Source organism: Mixophyes fleayi, chromosome 2 (genome assembly GCF_038048845.1).
Source record: "Mixophyes fleayi isolate aMixFle1 chromosome 2, aMixFle1.hap1, whole genome shotgun sequence".
Taxonomy (NCBI): domain Eukaryota; kingdom Metazoa; phylum Chordata; class Amphibia; order Anura; family Limnodynastidae; genus Mixophyes; species Mixophyes fleayi.
The window spans coordinates 233,759,863-233,780,370 of record NC_134403.1 but is presented as its reverse complement, the minus strand read 5'-3'; the positions used below and the strand labels follow the sequence as shown (position 1 = coordinate 233,780,370).

Genomic DNA, 20,508 nt, shown 5'->3' with positions numbered 1-20,508 from the left:
ACATATATACACATATATACACACACACACACACACACATACACACACACATATATATACACAACACACACATATATACATATATATATATATATATATATATATATATATACACAGACATATATATACACACATACATACACACATATATATACACACACACATACACACATGCACACATATATACACACATATATATACACACACACACACATATATATATATATATATATATATATACACACACACACATACACACATATATATACACACATACATAAACACACATGCACACACATTTTATATATATATATATATATATATATATATATATATATATATATATATATATATACACACACATATATGCATATTATTTGAAAAATTTATTATTTTGTCATAATTTCATCTATTTTGTAAAATCTTGGATCCTAGTCTATTGCAACAAATGTTATTTTGCTGTGGTGGCATTGCCACTAAAATGCTTATGGTTGATAGCATAACCAATAGACCTTAGTCTTAACCTTAAATCTTATATAATAAAAGACACCACACCGACTTGTTGGCAAATAACTCTTCTTTATTTAAATAAAACCGTAGCTGCTATGGTGGCGGGAGAACACTGTATTCGACCTTGTCCATCCAAAAAGCACACTGTTTGTTATACTTAATGGGACAGCCGTCCCGAGGCAATCCGGAACCGCACCCCTCTGGGCTAAACCTAATGCACCGCAAGTCAGCCCAGATGAGCTGTACTTGCACTGAACCCAAGTTGATTTTTCGATGGGTTCCAAAAACCTGACTACCATAAATGTGTGCTTACCCACTTTGGTTATACCTTACAGTGTAAAGATGTATGCGTACCAGAAGCCAATAGTTTAATGTCTTATCTGCAGGATGTCACGTAGGCTGTAAGGATGTATTCAATCTTCAGCCACCCTTGGCTATCCCATAGGTTACCTCAATATACAGAAGTACACAGATGTAGTATCCAAAAAATTCAAGTTTATTAAAAACAGTAGTAACTTACACATCCAGAAGCAGATGACAAGCCTATCTGATCAGAGATGGTAGTAGTAGCAGTAACTCAACGCGTTTCGTCTGTACAACAGACTTCATCAGGAGCAAACACATATATATATACACATACACACACACATTTTCAAACACACACACATATATATACAAACACACATATATACACACACACATACCGTATTTCCCCATGTATAAAACGCAACTTTTCCCCCAAAATTTTGGGTCTAAAAAAAAGGTGCGTCTTATACACTGCAAGTCTTACTTACCTCAATGAAGAAGTCGGCACCTGGATGTGAGAGAGGAGTCCCCGCTGGCTGTATGGAACAGCGTGTCCCCGCTGGCTGTATGGAACAGCGTGTCCCCGCTGGCTGTATGGAACAGCGTGTCCCTGCTGGCAGGAGCCATCCCTATGCGAGCTTCAACCAAGCGATTAAGAGGAGCAGAGGGGGTAACTTGCACTAGAGGCTCCAGTGATGAGGTGCTGACTCCGATCGATCCAGGTGAACCGGAAGTCCCGCAGCGCAACCGGAAGTAGCGGGTCCGCCGGGCTGTTCCAACTCCAGCCCCTGGTCTCCACTGGAAACAGGCCACAATATCCATGATAGGCGCTCCGAGAGGTAAGGCACTCAGCTAGGAGCCACCAGGGCCAGGGGGGACTCTCAGAAGGTGGGGGGCACCCGGGAATCTGGCAACCGCCAGGAGGGCAGCATGCTCAGAGCATCAGATGGCGCGGGACGTCCGGCCGGCAGTGGGAGACCCCGGTCGTCTCAGGAAGCAAACAAGTCACCAGCAGGTCCATCAAGTGTTCTCCAAAGGCTCAAAGGTATGGCAGAATATGAATCCTCTGAGTGGGAGAGCACAAATTATGCGACCACCCGAGATGGTGTCTTAGCCCCCCCGCTGGCTGTTTCGAACAGCGTTTCCCAGCTGATTGGGAAAAGGACCTTAAGGTCCTTCAGGCGCCTCCCACAGTCTCGGAGCTGTCAGTCTTTATGTAATACATCTTTTTTTTTCATTTTGGGCCCCAAAATTAAGGTGCGTCTTATACATGGGTGCGTCTTATACTTGGGGAAATACGGTATATACACACACATACACAGACACACACATACACAGACACACACATACACACATATATACACACACATATACATACACACACAAATATACACACACACACGCATATATACACACACACACATATACACACACAGTCCTTACACAGCTGATCCGTCTTGGATAGCTGCACTCTTCAAGATAGTGAATGAAGGGATAGAACAGCGACTTTAGCCGTAGCTAATGAGGATTCTGCCGGGTTCCTTGTTCCGGCCTCATAATCTGCCAGACATAAGCGGGACAGGGAGAACAGTTAAGAACCCCCTCTGAGACAAGCATCCCAAACCTGTCCAATTTACCCCTAGACAGAGCATTCGACAGACTAGTTTCAACACCACATGCCGATCACTAAATGAGATGTTATAAGACAGGCATCGCAACACCAGACTTCAGAGCAAGCTGATGACTGGGGAAGAGGAAGCGCTCTGCTTATTAATTGCTTGCACCACTCCCAGGCTGTCACACCAGATGACAACCTGTTTACCCTGCTATCTAGCTGCCCATAGCTGTACTGCAACTATGATAGAAAAACAGTTCCAGCAGGACCGCATTAGCGGTACAACCGGAACAGACCCAATCACCAGGCCAGCTCGACATGCACCAGTCACCGGTGAAGTAGGCCCCAAAGCCCATTGAGCCCGCGGCATCCTTGAATAACGGTAACTCCCAACTGGAATAAGGTGGTCGGGCCAGACATGGACCATACCTGCAAGTCTCTCCTAATGTATTGGGACACAGGCATATAACCGTGAGGCCGGGAAAGACCGGCGGTCACCCTCTCCAGCTTGCAGCAAAAAAATTTGCCCATCGTTATAACGCTACAAGCAAGGTTAAACAGACCCAGCAGAGATTGTGCTTCCTTCAGCCGTATCTTTGGGACTGTAGCGCCGCGCAGATCCTTGACAGCAATCTCAACCTTATCTGCATGTAATCTACACAGGCCCCTTTGAGTGTCAATCTCAGTTCCCAGATAAGACAGCCGATCCATGGGACCCTCTGTCTTATCGTGCGCAACCGGCACCCAAAAGAGTAAAACAGGGCCACCAGGGAGAAAAAGACCTCTCCCCAGTCTCGGACTGACCTGCGCCTATCACCAGGAAATCATCGAAATAGTGAGCCACTCCCTGGTGACTAGTCCCAACTGTCACACACCAGTGCAGAAAGGTACTGAAACACTCCAAGAAAGAGCAATAGACAGCGCATCGCATGGGAAGGCAGTTGTCCACATAGAACACATCCTCCGTCTCAAATCCCATGAAGGGAAAGGAATCAGGGTGCAAGGGAAGAAACCTCTTTCCCAAAACTACGAACCAAGTCAAGTGCAGATTCAAAAGACTAATAGGCAACACTGCAGTAATGCTCTGGAATAGCATCTTTTACTGAAGCCCCAAGAGGGAATGCTTAACGCTGAATAAGGTAGAACATCCCCGGTGCCTTCCTAGGCACCACCCCATTTGGGGAAATCACCATGCCTTTCAGTGGGGGCTTTGGAAAGTGTCAACACATAAGCCCTAAAGCCACCTCCTTTCCCACCTTTTCAGATAATACCTCCAGAAACATAAATGCAGATATTAAATTATGAAACCCGAGAGGGACACGTGGACCCTTCGATTGGCAAATGGAACGCCAGACAAAACCCAAAACGTAGAAACTCAGCGTCTGCCCGCTGTGGATATCTGCCTAGACAATAGTAGGGCTTAAAAACAACTATTGGGGCAGCCACCTTAACAAGCTCCAGCAGGTGTGGAGACTCCTGCCCCACTCCCTCTTGCCGCTTTGTCACTATCCCCGGCCACGTGGGGCCCGCTACAGATAGAGCAGGTATGTGAGAACCTTCATGCGGCACCCCGGTCACAATATACCCCATTAAAGGGGATATTGTGAACGCCTTTTTTGCTGAACCGGCGTACCAGGCCTCCCTCGCCATGGGGAATGCCATCTGACCACAGAAAAGGGGTCTTTTGAGTAACGGTGAGCATGTCTATGTACCGCCCCTTGAGAATCCTATCCCTCGAACCCCGGTATATATGGCCACATTCACGCAGCACTGCATCTAAAATCCTGTGAGCTGGATAGCCCTACTAGGCACGAGGGGTGAACTTGTCCTCCACCTTGTTGTGGGACAAAATACTTGCGCAGCATCTTCACTAACTTGGGAGGGCAGGCGCCAGAACTATAAGAATCCTGACTATTACTATGACATCCAGACCAGACAGGGAATTCATGAACAACATTGTCAATAATACACTCACCCAGGCACCGAGATCTGTCAGAGGATCCTGAAAGGGACGCCGGGCCCTCCTGAGCCAGTTGGGACCAGTAACTGTCACTGTGAGAATAACACCAATCAACATTCATGGTTTTAGTCAACCGGGTAATCCATCCTCCAGGAGCCGCCATCCTAACCAGATAAGGAAGCACGGTCCTCCTGAGCCAGATTGGACAGGGCAATGCTGCTCTGAGCATAGCCACCACCATAGTCCATGACCTGGTCAACCAGGTAATCTGCTGGAATGGAACTATTAGTATCATTGTCACCAAACAAACAAAGCAACCTTTGGAACCTATATGACGCAGAAGAGGACACACTAGGCCGCAGCCTATCCACTTTAAATGCTGTGCAGGAGCTATTGCCACCAGTGCCATGGAAGGACCGTACGATAGATACCTCGCTCCGCGACCTGCTGTGAGAACCAAAAGTTTGTGATTCCACCTACACGTCCTCCCTATACTATAATAGCACACACTGCTCTGTGACACCATGCACTGATCTGTTTACTACATGCACTGCACATAATATCACATACAGCTCTGTGACACCATGCACTGATCCATGCACTACATGCAATGCACACAATATTATAAACAGCTCTTTGACACCATGCACTGATCTGTGTACTATATGCACTGCACACACTAAATCACACACTGCCCCGTGTATCACATGCAATGTACTATAATATCCAATAGTAGTTTGTGTATTACCTATACTGTGTTACAATCCACATACAGCTCTGTGACACCATGCACTGATCTGTGTACTATATACACTGTACGCACTAAATCACACACTGCCCCGTGTACCACATGCAATGTACTATAACATCACATACTAGTCTATGATTTACCTATACTGTATTACAATCCACATATAGCCATACTTGCCAACTCTCCCGGAAAGTCCGGGAGACTCCCGAAATTCGGGTCAGTCTCCCGGGCTCCCGGGTGAGCTGGCATTTCTCCCGGATCTTGACTATCACCGAGAATCGCGTAATTTGACGCGATTCTCTGTGAATCACGGCATTTTGGGGGGCAGGCCGAGGCCAATCGTGTCATTTTGGCCCCGCCCCCACGATGCAAAGGCCGGTTTCACGGGGGGCAGGGCCAAAATGACGCAATTGGCCTCATCCCGCCCCCTCCCGCCCTCCAGTCACGCCCCCTCTTTCCGGGAGTTGGCAAGTATGCATATAGCTCTGAGACAACAAAAACACTGCTCTGTGTACTACATGCACTGTGAATAATGCCACATTCAAGAAACAAGTGAAGCAGAGAGAAGGAGTAAGAGATGCATGCAGTAACAGGTAAAGTGAAAAAACAATGTAGGACAAGGCAAAATCCCAGGAACAGAGACAGAGCAAATGCATTGGCTACTTATTCCCTGCTGTCCTGGGCTAAGAGAGTGAGCTAACTCCACCGCACTCCTTTTAAACTGATCTTTTGTCTCTGTCCCTTCATGACACTTGTTTGCACATTACCACACCTACTCATTTTGTAAACCCTTAGTAATCCAAAATGGTTATGTACCCAAACCACAGCTTTTAGTTTCCCTTGGGTTTAATTCATCCCTGAGTTCTAAAACCACAGGGTGCTTTGTAGCATTAGGCTTTCCCTTACACCCATCCAAACATCCATTCATTGCCACATGCACCCATTTACAGCTATAGCAGAGCAGTAGTGAACAAGGCATACCTCCCAACTTTCTGACCCTCAGGACAAAGCTGTCCAGATCTGAGCTCACTGTCTCGCATAAATCAGAACAGTTGGGAGGTATGCTTTAAGGCCAGTTACTCAATTGCAATTTTAAACTTTACATTTTAGATGCATTTTCACATTTTTATTAAATTCCATTGAAAAGTTTTCATTACTGGCATTTTTACTAGTAATTGGAGCTTACTGCAGGGTTCTCCAATGATTTTGCTGTAGATAGAACAAGATGCATTTCAAACTCCACAACACAAATGAAACACTACTGCTTCACTGGCAGATAATGAGAATTGTGTCACTGGAAACAGTGGTTTCAGACCCTATAAAATACATATAGTAAACACTAATAGGTATGACGGTCTAACGGTTAGAAAATAAATATGGGTCACATCACTGTGATTTGGGGAGATGATAGAAAAGGTAATTACACTTATTATCTATCTATACAAATCCATATTTCAGATTTTACTCAACATTGTAGTTTTACTTTTTATGCATGCTTTACCAAACCCACCTATCATACAATAATGTGTTCTATACAGATTTCACTGTTGCTCTTTATGTCAATGATTTAACCTGTGACAAGGCTTTCTCCAGCATCTCTACCTCACATTAAAAAAAGTTTAAATATTCCATGTATCACAATTATAGCAATTGGATTGTATTGTACCTGGTTGTATAAATATGTGATTTTTTAAGAACTGCAGCTTGATGAAAACAAGTGGTCTTGAAAGCTGATAAAGTATTGAAATGTACTGAATTAACAAACAATGGGTATCAGTTTCTTTACTTTTCTTAAAACATATTTAGAAAGGTATTCTTTGTTTAGTCTCCTTTAACCCTATAATGACGGGTGGCATTTTGTACATCATTGACCAGACCCATTTTCTTCATGCTTTACGTTCACTGGGAATAACTTTCATATTTAATGTTATATTGTTCTTTCAAGAAAATACATATTTTGCTTTGTTGCATATTTGATTCATTTGTACACATTCACTGGTAATGTACAGGCAAAAGTAGATTTCCGAAAATAGACCAGTCCCACTACTTTACCCCAAACTTTAGTTAATTTCGTTTTCTGTGTAGAGGGATACAAATTTTTTTATTTAAAATATTTTCTATATTTATATTGGTAGAAACAGAATAGAAATTAATTATTTTATTTTTGCAGTGTGCCCCCCTATAGTCAGCATTAATAGCATTAATAGATGGAAAGGTAACTACTATTAGAACCTGTTTGCCTAAATCTATTAGTTCAGACTGAAAGTGAATGCAAATTTTCCTAGCCTGCATAATACTTTGAGATATCCTACTAATTTCACAGGATTTTTCATATAAATGCTTTAGTGTCCTGCACTGAGCATTAACTTTTGAGTCCAGTGTGTAGGTATTTTGGGGTCAGGAACTGAACAAAATAAATGCTAGTCCCATGACTGGCCCCCATACTGTCATTGATAGCAGGAGTCCAGCCATGGCCAAATACAACGAAAAGAACTGATACATGTCCATTGCATGGTTTAAATTTTCACAGAGGCTGTCTGAATTCAGTGTTGAGCCAGGAATTTCTGTATTCCATCCAATGTCTTAGAATATTTTCAGAGGACAAGTCCAAACTAGTTCAATACAGGTAGTATGTAACTTCAGTAAATATGTGGCCCATCTGTAAAACAAAAACTTGAACAGCACTGGTATTAAATATTCATAGGAAATAAATCAAACACAAAAAGAGTGAGTGTTAGATAATTTGTGTCCCAAATGACTTGTGGGCATCAATTAACTTGAGCAAGTATGTAACAAAATAATGATTTCAATGTTTACAGTATAACTGGAAACTATGTAAGCATTGTTAAACGTCAATTAAAGGGAAAATAATGAGAAAAAATAGTCACACATAGATGATTGGTGTGAATGGATGATTGGTGTGAATACTTCTATAAATTGCTGTGAAACATGCCGTTAATTTTGTCGACCTCTGGCATCACTAGCCTTCAAAGATAATAATAATTTTCGGCAATGTGAACATTCTAATGCCAGAGAGTGAAAAGCATAAAATACTTTACATTTGTTCATATACTGTATTTGAACAATACCTACAGCTTCTCTCCTTCATTTCTGTCTTTTGCCTTCAGATTTATTTCTGTTAGACATTACACTAATAACGTTACACACAGCATTAGCTCTGCCTCCGTTATGCAGCATCCTATGGCAGATTGATTCAACTCACAAAATACAGCTCTGTGACAGGCTGACGGTTTTCTTTTCTGTCATTAAAAAACGAATTAAAAAAACTATACCAAAACATAATTTAACAGAAAAGTAGTTACATCACTAGAATGTTTAAGTTTCTTTATCATAATACTACTGCTCCTGTGTAGTATAATGAATAATGCACAATACACACAAAAGTAATCAAAGCCGTCTTATGTTCTGTGTACTGCATAAAAGTATGGTGTGTAGCCTCATATTTGTAACTGGTTATGGACCTCCAGTACTTCTAATATCCCTATAGTCCATATGTGGGCTGGGCAAAATTTAATATCACTCCTATGTAGCAGTAGTTAGTTGTGTTTCATTTATAGAATTTAGATGAGATCGAGTTCAATAAATCTTGTTGAGAGACATTACTGTATCTAAATCTATGATTTACACATCGAGGTATATTTACTAAACTGCGGGTTTGAAAAAGTGGAGATGTGGCCTCTAGCAATCAATTCGATTTTAACTATCATTTATTTAGTACATTCTATAAAATGATAGCTTGAGTGATTGCTATAGGCAACATTTACACTCTTTCAAACTTGCAGACTAGAACCCTATAGACTGCTCATCCTGCTTCTCCTTCACCCCCTTAACCTCACCTTATAATCTTTATTACTATTGTTCACTTTGGTTATTATTTGTGTTGTTATTTTTAATATAAACAATAATTATTAATAGGTTGATAGCTTCTGTTAAGATGGTCATTTTTATTCGTTCAAAATAAATGAAAATCAATTTAAATAAAACAATAATATGTATTATAGTCAGTATATATTTTGCATACATGGCAACATTTAAATATTATTTTCAGTTACAAATATTGTCTGCAAGTCATGTGCAGAAGTGTCTAGGGGAAACTAGGAGGACTATAACTAACTTCTGATATAAAGAATAGCATATAAACCCTAATGATAAAAAGAATAAATGTAATGAATTGTATCCAATACCCCAAAATAAAAGAATTTGCACTGTATTGCTGGCCAATATTAAAAACTAGGGATATATGCAGTCATTTTTTAAAACCTGAATTCCTCCTAGAAAAAGTCAATTAAAAACTATGATTTCATTATTTTTGCATAGCAACATATTTTCTTTAAAAGCTATATTTTCTAGAAAATATGTTCCCGCTAAATCAGGTTTGAAAGGAATGGGGCTTATACATTGTCAGTATATAGCTTTTTAAATTTTAGTATACATTTCCAATAGTACATTATTTTAGTTCTCCATTATGGGTAGTACCTTCTTTTAAAGAGAGAAAACTGTCTGTTTGATGCACTTGCATTTCATATATTAGCATTCCTTGTAGCTGGCTTTCCCTCTCTTCTTTCTTTTTTTCTTCAGGTAATAAAGGAAACACCTGTTGAAAAAAAAGTTGGAATGTGATAGTAGAGCAAAAATTAGGATGACACAAAACAAACATCACATAATAAAATAATTTTTTTTATTAGGACAACTGCCTGTTTTAATAGTATGCATCACTTTGGCTCCACACCTTGTTCTTTAATTCACATGCAATAATATCATTACTAATTACAGTGTCCGAAAACAAGATGATACATAGCAATCCACCTTTAAATAGAACACACCTTTAAATGACTATGAATTTTGCACTTGTGAAAGGGCTTGTGGGATTTGTTTCACTGACTGTAAGATGAAGCCCCTATTGCATTTACATTCCTACAGTTGCAACATTCTGTCATTGTGTTATATCTTTTCCATAAAGGATGCTTTTAACCTTTGTCACAATTTCATTAATTGCTGTTTCCAGACATGAAAAACAAGGTGTGTTTGGGAAGTGGTGAAAACGCCCAATGCACTTGAAAGCTCTGTGTCCTGAAAAGTAACCCTTTGTTGGCTGTAATTGTACAATTGTAACAATCCATTCAGTTTCACAGGGGAAGTTTTCAAACTAGAAAGGAGCATTTAGCCACCTACATAAATGCAGACATGACAACTGCACATGATTGTAATGCCATTCTGCTTTATTTTTCATTACCCAGCTCCATAAATTGCGTAATAAACTGTAAACTGTGTAAAAACAATAGGTTGAAAACACCCCACACTGTAACACAGTTAACAATTTGAGGAGTCTCAGTCAGTATGCTGTGGTCAATTGATGTGCTCTAATTTCTTCACAGATTGCAGTGGTGGAAAATGTAATGTAAACAATGTCAGACATCCTCTACAGGAAACTTGTTCATATCACTGGCTATGCCACCATCTAAATCTAAATAATTATTTTATATACATATAACCTTCATTGTGAGCTTTGTCTTTATAAGAAAGAAATACAGTAGAGCAGGGGACGGCAACTTGTTTCTAGTAATTTGACTAACAAATACATGTTCATATTATATCACACAATAGTGCCCCCAGTACATATTATGCAACACAGTATTTCCCCAAGTTCAAATTGTCATTCAGTAGCACTCCCCAATTCATAGTATTGCACATAGTAGCACCCCTAGTTCATATTACGCTACAGTAGGTCCACCAGTTCCTATTATGCCAAATAGAGGTGCCCACATGTAATTACCCAAGTTCATATTATGCCACATAGTTGTGCACCCAATTCATAATATGCCTCACAGTAGTGCCCCCAATTCAAATTTGCAACATGGTTGTGCCACCATTACAATTTAAAAAAATATGTAGGCAGCTTTTTTGCTATGTGTCACTCATCTCTGTTAGTACGCGTCTTCAGTTCCGCAACGGAACTTGGAGTGGTTGCGCGTATGTGTAGTCGCTCTGTTTTGCCCATCTTTGGCTGCTTTAGTGAAATAGCTCCGACACGCTAGAGGAAACTGATCCACATCTGGCATGCGTGTTGGGGGTTGCCAACCTCTGCAATAGAGGACACAGAAAACAAATTACTCACACACTAAACAATTGGAACATCATACATCAACTGTCCCTTCCCTCTTCATTTCCATAGAAGTTACACAGTATTGTTTTATTACTGTGTTTGTTCCCAATTGTTGTCTCTTTCATTTCAAATTATCCATCTTAAATCTAATGCTTAAAAAGTTGAGGTTGAATTCCTATAATGGATCCTAAATTTTCTGTTGTTCTCCTAACTTTGTGTTAATCCATTCATGTGGTTATGTGGCCACTTTAACAAAATAGGGAAATTTAAGCAGGTTTTTTATTAACACTTATTTATATAATGCCAGCAAACTATGCAGTGTCATATGTAAACTAATACTTTTTAAATGTTTAATAAGTCATGTTTTGTGACATTCGCTTAACACATTTAATGTCCCAGCCTAATATTGATGCTAGTCTTGAATATAATTTGCATTCCAGTCAATATACAGAGTAAATGAACTGCACCACTTGGAAATACAACTAAAGCTTCATTATTACATAGCTAAATATTTTTCTTTTAAACACAGAAGAAAACATATTTTTATTCATCAAAATTGTTTTCCATGTTATCATTATTGTATTAGTAAATATAGATTTATTCTTATTTTCTAGTTATCTGCTCTTGTAGAAAATGTAATATTGAATTTTCTAACCAGAGTAACCTCACATGATGCATGTTATTGTTGGAACAATTTATTATGACAATTTGGCTGTACAGTATTGTTACCTTCTTCCTATTAATATTTAGAAAAAGCTTTATATGTCCAGGGTACATATAAGTAAGGTGATTTTTTTTTATGAACAGTACATGCCTGCAGTTGCAAATCTGTATGTAATCAGCAAAAATATACTTTGGGTTTTGAAAACTTGAAATGCTGTTGTATTTGTTATATATATATATATATATAATTAGCATTAGTGTGTCATATATAATAAGTGATAATAAACCTTCACCTATACCTCATGTTTTCTTTTTTTCTGCCTCTACTCCTCTACAGCCTCAGTATAATGGGACTCTAAAGAAGGAAAACAAACGCTTTAGCTCCCAAAGTCAATTTGACAATTGGGGTCGACAGCAGTGCATATCTGTGGGAGGCCCTATTAGTCCAGGAAGCGACTTTGGCTACATGCAAACCCTCAAAAGTAGTCGAAGTGAGCCAGACCTCACAGGTCCTAATATGAAGACCACACTGAGACGCCAGAACCTGAATAATAATACACAAAACCAGTATTCCCAGCAGCAGCAGCGACGTACCGGGAGAGGGGTCAACAACTCAAGCTTCTACAGCCATCAAAGTGCACAGCAGTGGAAGACAGGGACCGTGCCACCAGCACGCACACCATCTACCATCTCAACTGGGCAACGGCAATCACAAAATTGCAACACAGTACACAGAAATGATGCAGGTTATATTCAGAAGCAGGATATCTATGGATGCATGCATGTACCATCCAGGTCAGTTAGTCGGGATAATGATCTTTAAAGACAAAGCACGATTCTATTATGTCAAATGTAATTTTCTTGTAGCGGGAGTTACACAGATATACTTTATCTTATCCCTTCATCAATTTTCATTGTCAAAGTTTTTTTTTCATCCTGTGTCCATTTCTTCACATTACAGGCAGGATTCCCGAGATGAATTTGACGGAACATCTATGACGATTGAACGAGCAGTAGAGCTTCTTTCATATCCAAATGACAAATATCAGACATCTGGGGCCAACTACATACAGCATACATGCTATCAAGATGAAAATGCTAAGAACTTGGTATGTCTTGTAAAAAAAGCTAGTGTAGATAACACAGAAAGAATAGCACATTCCATGCAGGTTATGTTTTATGCAGGATAGGTCGTTTTAAAGCTCCAGCAATGTAATTGTCTCTCGTTTGTATAGCTATTCTGTGCAGTACCATTGCACAGTATATTTGTACTTTAGTATTTTTGTGGAATTTAAAGTCTTTATTAATATAGCTGGGACTAACATTGCATTGTTGTTCAGGACAACAGGTAACTGCTTTACTAAGCACAGTTTTTGGTGTCTTTTACTGATGTTTTGGTGCGCGCAAGTCAGCTGTATTTTCTTGTAGTGATTGCAGTCAAATGCTTTTTATGTCACCTGGAGGCTGGTCTCATCTGTTGCTCAACGGTGCCAGGTGCTTTAAATAGTAACTTGTTTCATTGAGACCGTACCGATTGTTATAGCATTTTTACACTAGCATGTTTGTGCTCCTGTTCTGTGCTGTTTTGAATCCTGACTCTTCTCTAGTAGCTGACACTTGCTTGTGACTCCAACTATTCTGTTTGCTACCTGGACTGAACCCCAATTATAGGTTATTTTCTACAAGATAAATAAGTGGTCGAAAGAAAATCAGCCTTATTGCAAGATAACAAATATTATGGTGGTGGCGATAAGTCAGACTCAGTAATAGTTGTGATACAGTCAGAGCTGGATTAAGGCTTTGGGGGGGGCCCAGGGCACTTAAGACAGGGGGGCCCCTAAAATCTAAAATTAAGGGCATAGGGACACATCCTGCATTACATCACCTACAGCCCACAGTATGACACTTACAGCTCTCCCAGAGGGCTCGCTTAGGTTGTCTGCATAAGAAAAATCATTGCTTCCACAAACTAAAATACTGTACATTAAAACAATCACCAAAACACCACATTGAAATGGGTATTGACACCACACATTAAAACTAGCAATGATATCACACATTAAAAATACCATTGATAACGTACACTAAAACTAGCAATGATACTGCACGCTAAAACTAGCAATGATACCGCACTTTTAAAATAAAATTTATAATGCACATTAAAACTAGCAATGATACCGCACTTTAAAAATAAAATTTATAATGCACATTAAAACTAGCAATGATACCGCAAATTAAAATACCATTGATAATGCATCATTGGGCATGGCCAGGCCACCCTCCTACAGACAAAAAAAACCTGCATTGTTGTGTACACCATTGAACGGTCACCAAAAATTGGGATTGTCCCACTAGAATCACAACATTTCACAGACATTGCTGCTCTCTCCTACCTGTTCTTCTCACTTTCACCACCTGTGCTGCAGGTTTCTTTAGTGGCTTATCTAGATCCTGGAATGTTAGGGGCCCTATTTGGAAAAAAAAATGGGTACATTTAGAAAATGACAGCCACCCCGGCGTTAGATCAGTACCACCCATGATTAATAATTAGGCCTTCCTCCAGCCCCAACATTAAAATAATAGTATTCACATTTAATAAATAAACCTATTTCCCTCCCTACAAACAGCCCCAGCAATAAATTAATAGTATTTACATTTCAGAAATATACCTATTTCCCGCAACCGTCACTGCCATTAAATAATTCATAGGCACATTTAATAAAGGGACCTCATTCTCCCCAAACTCACCCCCACATTCAGTAGCACCCAAACCACCCCATCTTAAATTAATTAATTGTCCCCACTATTGTGCCTTTCTCCCCCCCCTTTTTCCTCATGCTGTGTCTCTCACCCTTTTTTCTTATACTGTGCCTTTCTCTCCCCTTTTTTCTCATGCTGTGCCTCTCACCCTTTTTCCTTACTGTGCCTCCCTTCTCCCCCTTTTTTCTTACTGTGCCTCTCTTCTCCCCCTTTTTTCCTTACTGTGCCTCTTCTCCCCCTTTTCTCCTTACTGTGCCTCTTCTCACCCTTTTTCCTTACTGTGCCTCTCTTCTCCCCCTTTTTCCTTACTGTGCCTCTCTTCTCCCCCTTTTTCCTACATGGTGTGCTTTTCTTCTCCCCCTTTTTCCTCCATAGTGTGCCTCTCTTCTCCCCCTTTTTCCTTACTGTGCCTCTCTTCTCCCCCTTTTTCCTCAGTAGTGTGCCCCTCTTCTCCCCCTTTTTCCTTACTGTGCCTCTCTTCTCCCCCTTTTTCCTCCATTGTGTGCCTTTCTTCTCCCCCTTTTTCCTCAATAGTGTGCCTTTCTTCTACCCCTTTTTCCTCCATAGTGTGCCTCTCTTCTCCCCCTTTTTCCTTACTGTGCCTCTCTTCTCCCCCTTTTTCCTTAGTAGTGTGCCTTTCTTCTACCCCTTTTTCCTCCATAGTATGCCTCTCTTCTCCCCCTTTTTCCTTACTGTGCCTCTCTCCTCCCCCTTTTTTCTCCATAGTGTGCCTTTCTTCTTCCCCTTTTTCCTCCATAGTGTGCCTCTCTTCTCCCCCTTTTTCCTCCATACTGTGCCTCTCTTCTCCCCTTTTTCCTCAATAGTGTGCCTCTCTTCTCCCCCTTTTTCCTCCATTGTGTGCCTCTCTTCTCCCCCTTTTTCCTCAGTAGTGTGCCTTTCTTCTACCCCTTTTTCCTTCATAGTGTGCCTCTCTTCTCCCCCTTTTTCCTTACTGTGCCTCTCTTCTCCCCCTTTTTCCTCAGTAGTGTGCCTTTCTTCTACCCCTTTTTCCTCCATAGTGTGCCTCTCTTCTCCCCCTTTTTCCTTACTGTGCCTCTCTTCTCCCCCTTTTTCCTCCATACTGTGCCTCTCTTCTCCCCTTTTTCCTCAATAGTGTGCCTCTCTTCTCCCCCTTTTTCCTCCATTGTGTGCCTCTCTTCTCCCCCTTTTTCCTCAGTAGTGTGCCTTTCTTCTCCCCCTTTTTCCTCCGTAGTGTGCCTTTCTTCTCCCCCTTTTTCCTTCATAGTGTGCCTCTCTTCTCCCCCTTTTTCCTTACTGTGCCTCTCTTCTCCCCCTTTTTCCTCAGTAGTGTGCCTTTCTTCTACCCCTTTTTCCTCCATACTGTGCCTTTCTTCTCCCCCTTTTTCCTCAGTAGTGTGCCTTTCTTCTACCCCTTTTTCCTCCATACTGTGCCTTTCTTCTACCCCTTTTTCCTCCATAGTGTGCCTTTCTTCTCCCCCTTTTTCCTCCATAGTGTGCCTCTCTTCTTCCCCTTTTTCCTTACTGTGCCTCTCTTCTCCCTCTTTTTCCTCAGTAGTGTGCCTTTCTTCTCCCCCTTTTTCCTCCATACTGTGCCTTTCTTCTCCCCTTTTTTCCTCAGTAGTGTGCCTCTCTTCTCCCCCTTTTTCCTTACCGTGCCTCTCTTCTCCCCCTTTTTCCTCAGTTGTGTGCCTTTCTTCTACCCCTTTTTCCTCCATACTGTGCCTCTCTTCTCCCCTTTTTCCTCAGTAGTGTGCCTTTCTTCTACCCCTTTTTCCTCCATACTGTGCCTTTCTGCGTTATTCCCTTTTCTTTTTTTTACTTACCTTTCTTTTAGCTTCTTTCTTCTCTTCTGTCTTCTTGGTCCTCTCCGCGCTGCTCCTCACTGAATGACAGGCGTGCCTTGATGACATCACGCCTGTCATTCAGTGTTAACAGTGCAGAGAGGAGGGAGGAGGAGGGACGCCGGCGCAGCGATCAGGTGAGTATATATATATATTTTTTTTTCTTTCTTTTGCTTCCCTGCTCCCCCCACCAATGAAGGGAGCCCTGAACCTGGCCGCCCGCAACCCCCCCCCCCCCCCTGCCGCCACCGCCGCCATTAAAAAAAATAAAAAAAGAGGAAGAAAAAAAATAAATCATCAGAGGTTATGCGCGCGGCGGCGGGGGGCCCTCGGAGAGAGGGGGGCCCGGGGCACATGCCCCCTGTGCCCCCACCTTAATCCGGCTATGGATACAGTGATGGTTGATGACAGCTTAATTGATATGACTAGTGTCTCTGGGATGAGGTCAGCAGAGAAAAAGTTCCATTGTAGCTTTAACTTTTGTGAAGCATGTTCTTGAATCAAAGTCCTATCTTTGCAGTCTTTTAAAAGTGAAAGCAAAAACAAAAATGTTGCACAAAGTATGGCAGGTATTTCCCAATCAATAGAAAAGTTGTCTGTTTAAAAGCACGTCCTAAGATTTGAGTCACCTTTTGTGCATACTTGCCAACTCTCCCAGAATGTCCGGGAGACTCCCAAAATTCAGGTAGGTCTCCGGAATCCCGGGAGAGCAGGCAAATATCCCGCAAACGGCATCTTGCTGTCAAAATTACGCGATACGCGGTGAATCGCATAATTTTGGCCCTGCCCCCGTGACAAAATGCCATTTTGAAAATGATGCGCTGCACCGCGCCCTGCCCCTCCCGCCCTCCAACTACGCCCCCCTTCCTGGGATCTCCAGGAAAGAAGTTTAAAAAGGTTGGCAAGTATGCTTTTGTGCCTTAGACAGGTTGAACTCAAACATCAATGCAACAATCCCTGAAATCTAACATACAAGTAAGTTGTAAAATTATTTAATAATTGGTTACATTGTGGAGGTGTGCATCATGTGATAATGACTCATGTTAGTCAGTAGTTTTCGCCCCAGTTTTTATCCCCAAGGTTGAGAGCCATCCTACCACATTGTCCTAGATGCACAAATTATTTGTTGCTGGCACGAACAATCTGCTCACACTGCAAATTAACCTACACAACTCAGCCCAGAACATGGTACTTTAGATTAGAAAGTAATTGTCAGTGCACAAGTTGATAATGGAGATCCCGCACCCCAACATAATGAATAGGACTTTCAATATGCTTGGCTGTGTAACGCCTGGGAGGAACTGAACAGATGCACACAAGTGACCTACCTTGTTTACGATGGACCACCTACCATCCGCAGACATCCACCCCAGCCACTCTCCATCTCAGCACAATCTTTTTGTAAGGACCTGACTCCTGAATCCTATAGGGGAGTACACTAAAGGAGACAGACAGATAGCATAGAAAACAACATGCAGTGCATTACAGGCCAGAGACTGCCTCACAAATGGTCACAGGCCTACCTTTACCAATCTGGAAAACAAACCAGTTTCGGTCTGCAATCAGAGGAGATCCTTTCCCGATCCTACTCCTTTTTACTTGCCTTGGGTCACCCGTGTCCGCCAGCATAGAGCTACACCGCAGGCCTCCATCTGCTTACTGGAACCCCGGCCTCTAAGCATGTACTTTGGAAGCTCAGGACTGGGTTGAGGGGCACTGAATGCCACTCAACAGCCTACTACTTTACTCACTATCCAGGAACCAAATGTCCCACTACATCTAGAGCCAAGTGCCCTCCTAAACTATCAGGACCTAGTGTCCTCTACATTACACAAAGGACCTTGCACCCTCCTACACTGTTAGGGCCTTGTGCCCAGCTACCCTATGGGCCTATTGCCCAGCTACTACCTTTTGGGCTCTATTCCCAAGGACTACCTATAGGGCCTTATGCCCTTCTAACTAAAGGGCCTTGTGCCCAGTAACTAACTTTTGGGCTTTTTGCCCAATCACTAACCACTAGCTTATCCTGCCTATGGGCCTTGCGCCCACTAACTAACTATGGGCTAACTGGCCAAGGACCTGTGCCCTCCCTACTTGCCAACAGGCCTAGTGCCTGACTTGACCCCTCGGGTCTTATCCCTCCAGCTGGCGGCGCCTCTTCTCCAGTTCAGCGCACTGTACTGTGGCGTCTTCTCATGGCAGGGCAGCTCCTAGCCCTTACAAGGGTTCTCCTTAGACCGGCAATGTCTTCTTTTCTTGATGCGGCATCTCTCTCGTCGTCCAAGATGAAACTCACTCAGGAGTGCGGAGTCTAACGGGTAGTAGGTTTTCGCCAGTGACACTAGCAAGAGGGTATGAGTTTCGCCGCTCCTGTCCCGCAGGTCGCGGTCTCCTAAATGCGTGCTGGCAGAGCAATAGTGGAGCTTTAAACACAATGGGTTGGTACAGGTGGTCAGAGAGAATCTGGATACACAAGCTAATAGTCCTTGGCTCAGTGGTAACACAAGTAATAGAAATGCTGAAATATGATAGCACCGGTATAGATGATACATCAGGATAATTGCAAATAGATACTGATGCAGTTGAATGAAATAAGTAACTGTATAGGACTGACTGATCCATAGTAAGTAACTCAGGGTATCAGCAGACAATACTAACACGGCAACTGGTCAGATAGGAGTGATGAACCACAACACGCTACTCCACAATTGGTAACTCATGGAGACTACAAGGAATATTATTAGAGCAACAGTTCAACAGTAGTAATAACGGAGATAGAACTTTAGCTAGTCCGGAAATGGTAACTCAAAGCATAATAGATGAATCACTGATACAGCGGCAGTTCAGAAACAGGTAGTGATAAGTTTAGAACTTGGCTGATCCGTAGATAATAACTCAGAGCATATCAATAGAATCATTGACACAGCGACAGTTCAAACAACAGCAATAATAGTATAGAACTTACTTGATCCGTAGATGATGATTCAAAGCAACAGATGAGTTACTGGTACTGCGGCAGTTCAATAATACAGGTAACGAAGAAATAGAACTTAGCTGATCCGTGAATGGTAATTCAAAGTAGCAGGTGAGTTAATGGCATAGCGGTAGTTCCACTGTAGAAAGAGCAGAGGCGTTAAACTCATTGATCCGCAGATAGTGATTCCGAGCAGCAGAGATGAGTAGAGGTGTAGCAAGCAGTTAGTTAATAACGGTTCAATATGTGGAAGTAACGGAGCAGTAGAACTTAGCTGATCCGTGCATGATGATTCAAGTGACGAGTAGTACAGCTGCAGTCCCAATGGTGAGGAAATGGAGGTATTGAGCTAGCTGGATGGAAGGTGATGATTCAGAGCAGCAACGATGAGAACAGGTGCGCCAGGTGGTTCACAAACGGCAGTAGGAGCGAGGAGTATAGCTGATTCCAGACGTTCAACGGACAACAGGTGAGTCAGACCAAATGAAGCCAAATCCTACTGAGAGAGAGTAACTCGGAGAACAGGCAAAGGACAGGAAACCATGGGAAGTTTAAAAATGCTTAGAACCAATGGGAACAGGTAGGAGGTCATAAGCGAGGGTAACGGGTAGCACATGCGCAGAAGAAACTATAAATGATGTCTCAATAATGAAGTTAGTAGCCTTGATCACCGCTTACAAGAGGAAGGTAACAGCACCGGTGCCTGTCTTTGGGACCGGCGTGTGACACCTTCTGGACAACTCAAGACTTCTGCTCCTCAGGGCTCCGCTGACAAACTTACTTTAAGATGGCGGCATCCAGCGACTTATATAGCGCCATCAGTTCAAACGGCGATTGTGGGGGAAGAACAGTGGCATCTCTAGAGGGATAAGTTCTGCATAAAGAGCCTTGTGCCTAAGTCAAGTGTGACACTGAGCAGGAGCATACCCCGACCCTACCCCCTACACTTCGTGCAGGGGGGGGGGGGGGGCGTGGCGGAGCTGACTCTGCTATGGACTCAGAGTTTTTTCTGACAAAGCAGG

The 20,508-nt window shown here is 42.1% G+C and overlaps 1 protein-coding gene across 1 annotated transcript in view; it reads left to right on the top strand.

Annotated features, from left to right (window-relative positions):
- The window catches only part of PKP1 (plakophilin 1), an 81,667-nt gene that overhangs the window by 16,959 nt on the left and 44,200 nt on the right, over positions 1-20,508 (top strand). Inside the window, exons 3-4 of the mRNA XM_075195635.1 lie at positions 12,267-12,724; positions 12,891-13,038. Coding sequence (XP_075051736.1) covers positions 12,267-12,724; positions 12,891-13,038 — 606 coding nt within the window. The remainder of the gene's footprint in view (positions 1-12,266; positions 12,725-12,890; positions 13,039-20,508) is intronic.